Raw genomic sequence first — 3,771 nt, 5'->3', positions numbered from 1 at the left:
TTCAATGGACGTGAGTCTGGGTGAACTCCGGGAGTTGATGATGGACAGGGAGGCCTGGCGTGCTGCGATTCATGGGGTCGCAAAGAGTCGGACATGACTGAACGACTGATCTTATCTGATCTGATCTGAAGTATGATTTCACAGAGTCTTCTGCTTTGCTTGTGTTGGCTAGAATAAAAGATATTTTGGGAGTTACTCTAAAATAGTACTTGATGATGAAACTTCTACTAGTCTTAAGCAAAATTTAAGTCTAATTTTTGGGGGGCATTTTTAATGTACACTCATTTTCTTCCTGTCTTTTTTTTATCTGTTTTGGTTATTAGTTTTTGCTTTTAAGTCTCCTCAGTCGGCAATATAAGTAGTTGGTAATCTAGTATTTGTCCCCCAGTTTTAAAAAGTCTATGCTGTGCTAAGTTGCTTCAGTCGGGTCTGACTCTTTGCGACCCCATGGACTGTAGCCCTCCAGGCTCCTCTGTCCTTGGGATTCTCCAGGCAAGAATACTGAAGTGGGTTGCCATGGCCTCCTCCAGGGGTATTTGTTCCCCAGTTTTTAAAAAGTTTACTGGTGCTTTAAATCTCAACATGGAAACAACTGCTCCTTCACATGTAGACAATGGAATTTTATAATATCCAAGAAGTGTGACCTTCACCATTTCACTACAACCAAGAAAGAAGATACTCCTTTTTCAGTGCTTTAAAATTACAACTGTCGTTGGTAGAATGATGAATAATAATCTTATTCAACAAGATGTTTCATTTACTTGTCTTAATGTACATTTCGAAGTGCTCTGGGGGATGTAGCAGGAAGTAGCACTAGTATCTAGATGCACATGATTTCCAAGAAGGGGCCACTGCTTCTGTTCATTCTCAGTGGACGTAGGTAGACTGTCTGCGTATGTGTTCATATCTATTGTATAGAGATGGCCGACTCATTTATAGCTGTAGTATGTACTGTTTTCATATTTAATGGGAGAATTATCAGTGCGTATTTTCATTTTCTGTTGTGTTCATCATAAATCATTATGGGTATGGGTATGACAGTAAATGCTTGGTGTCAGAGAAGCAGTTTCATTTTAACTGAATTCTTAAAATGTAGTTAGGAATTTCTTATGTAATTAAGGTCTTTTTTTTCAATTTATACATTACATTCTAGCGTTTTACAAGTTTGTATACAGCAAAATAATTCCTTTTTCTTCTTGAAAACATTCTTCTCATATGTAATTTTGTTTTGCTTTAGTTCCTTTTGAATCATAGCTAGTGGGTATGTTAGTACCATGACATATTGAAGGTAAGAGGTTTAATTTTAATCATATCCTTAAAGAGAAGAGTTAATGGAGAAACTCATCTTAATGTAATTCTACCTTTAACTTGCAAGTCTACCTTTAACTATTACTTCATCTTCCTGGATAGTAAGTTTTAAAGGTTCATCTTTCCTTGGTGATCAGGGGGCATGAGAAGTGGGGGCACGTATGCAAATTTCATAGTTAATGCTATATTTGCAGACTTTTCCTATTGGCACTTAGCTTTTTATTTTTTGTTTTTATTTTTTTCTCTTATGTTCTGTTTTAAAAGTCTGAACTATATTATCATTTTCAGAAAAATAGAAATAGTTATTAACTCAGTTCGGTTCAGTCGCTTAGTTGTGTCTTTGCGATCTCATGGACTGCAGTACGCCAGGCCTCCCTGTCCCTCTAGTGATGTGATAATTAGCATACTTTAAACTGATCCTTGGCATACTTTTAACTGATTGCTTGGTTTTAGCCATTTCGATATTCCGGGAAAAGTCATGAGTGGCACCTCAAAAAATTATTTGGAAAAAAAGTGCAAAGAGATTAAAAGTATGAAATGGTAGATTCTTCTCAGCCTTCTGCTGGAAAATATGTGTGTGTGTTTGTACACACGCATGTGTTTATGTTTGTGTTAGCGTGCACACATGTGAAATGCCCTTGGAAGAAGGGTTCACTCAGTGGAAAATAAAGTGACAAACAGATTTTACTGTGGATATTAATGAGCATTTTCACTTTATCTAGCTTACTGACAGGCACAAAAATAATTTTGAATAAAATAACTTGGATTACTTGTTTCAGATATTTTAATACAAATCATTTCATTGTTTTGAGTGGGTTGCAACACACTTTTACTGTATTTGTGGCTGAAGTACATAATTACTTGATTCGAGCTGTACCATTTCATAGAAACGTTTTAAACTAAGTGGCCCCTCAAGAGAGACTAGATCAGCTTTCTGCCTTTAGTGGATTTTTTGACAGCAGAGAGAGCTGGATTAACTTTCCCGGTCAGGGTCAGGCTGGTGTACGTGTGGAAGGACAGAGAGAAGTGAAGGAGTGTAGTAGCATTTGTTTCCTGAAGGGGACTGTGGGGAGACAGTGGGTCTTTTTGAAGAAATTATGTCGTAAATTCCTGTCTCTCTCTCTCCCTCTTTTCCTACAGGGCCCCTGTGTCCATGATGAGGACTCCGGGCTGTCTCTCATAGGAAAACCTGCCCTCCAGGCTCTTTTATACCACTGCCATTTTTATGAACATTTGAGTCAGATGGTAAAACATTGTTACCTGGGACGGTATGCATTTGATTTCAGTTTTTCAGCTCTTAATGGAGCTCCTGAAGGCAATGGTTTAAATGGTAAGTGTATTATGTTTATATTTTTAATAAAATATATTTCTTAAATTGTTTAAAACCTTTGTGTTGGTTACAAAATATTTGAAAACAATGAAAAATACCAGGACAACATTCATATCTAGTCCTACTACCCAGAGCTTGTAGTGTTGCATTTAGGGTGTGTATTTCCTTCCAGTCTTCTTTCTCTGTATAGCTTTTGTTTGTTTTGTATAATTGTGTTCATATCTTATGTACATTTTTGTATTTCCTTCTTTCACTGAACATTGCCTAAGCATTTTTCTATGTTATAAATTCTTCATGATAACCATTTTTGACATCTTATTAATGTTTCATAAGTTATTTCATGCCCTTCAGTAAAATTTTATAGTTTTTCCCTCTATTTATGTCTTAAATTTTTTTTTGGAAGGCTCTTCTCAAGCAATCAAGAATGAGACTTTTCCTACTAAATTTTCTAACTTGTTTTGCTAATATAGTGAAAACCTGTTTTGGCATATTACTCATTTATGAAAATATTTGCTGAAATCTTTTAATTTCTACTTGTTTGTAGATTCTCTTGGATTTCCTAAGTATAAGATCTTAGTGCCTATAAATAATTGTGTCTCATAAAAAGAAATAGCAATTTAATAATAATAATTTAATAATGAAAAATAGTTTTAAAATATAAATAATACAAATTTTAAAAATTTAAATTTTAAAATAATGTTAAAAAACCTTGACATAATTTCCCACAGAAGAGGTTTAAGAGTAGAACAAAGAATTCCCAAATATTAACATTTTATTGTATTTGCCGTCCCATGTGTATGTATGTACGTATAAGAAAAATTTATTTATTTATATGCATGTATTTTTTTTTCTGAGCCATTTAAGAGTAAATTGTAAACATGAAATTTCTTTACCCTGACATACTTAAGTGTAAGTTTCTAACTCACTTTTCTGCTCACTTCCTGGAGGAATTAAGAGGAGAAAGACATCTGATGACGTTTCTGAACATTCTAAACAAATGTCCCTGTGGAAGCTACCCCTTTGATTGTTTGGGTTTTCTGTGCTGATGTCACTGGATGCATGGCCCCGGAGCCAGCAGCATTGACATCTGCTCCCATCTTGTTAGAAATGAAAATGTATGCCGCCCCCCCCCC

General features: G+C 35.2%; 1 protein-coding gene across 5 annotated transcripts in view; it reads left to right on the top strand.

Annotated features, from left to right (window-relative positions):
* RTTN (rotatin) overlaps nucleotides 1-3,771 on the top strand; it is a 119,099-nt gene that overhangs the window by 77,381 nt on the left and 37,947 nt on the right. For all 5 annotated transcript variants that reach the window (XM_010855045.1, XM_010855047.1, XM_010855046.1 and 2 more), the window contains one exon: nucleotides 2,449-2,638. In XM_010855045.1, the coding sequence (XP_010853347.1) occupies nucleotides 2,449-2,638 (190 nt within the window). The remainder of the gene's footprint in view (nucleotides 1-2,448; nucleotides 2,639-3,771) is intronic.

The sequence above is a fragment of the Bison bison genome, unplaced genomic scaffold (genome assembly GCF_000754665.1).
Source record: "Bison bison bison isolate TAMUID 2011002044 unplaced genomic scaffold, Bison_UMD1.0 scf7180017864353, whole genome shotgun sequence".
Lineage (NCBI taxonomy): Eukaryota > Metazoa > Chordata > Mammalia > Artiodactyla > Bovidae > Bison > Bison bison.
The sequence above is the reverse complement of the archived record's forward strand: the minus strand, read 5'-3'. Positions and strand labels throughout refer to the sequence as shown.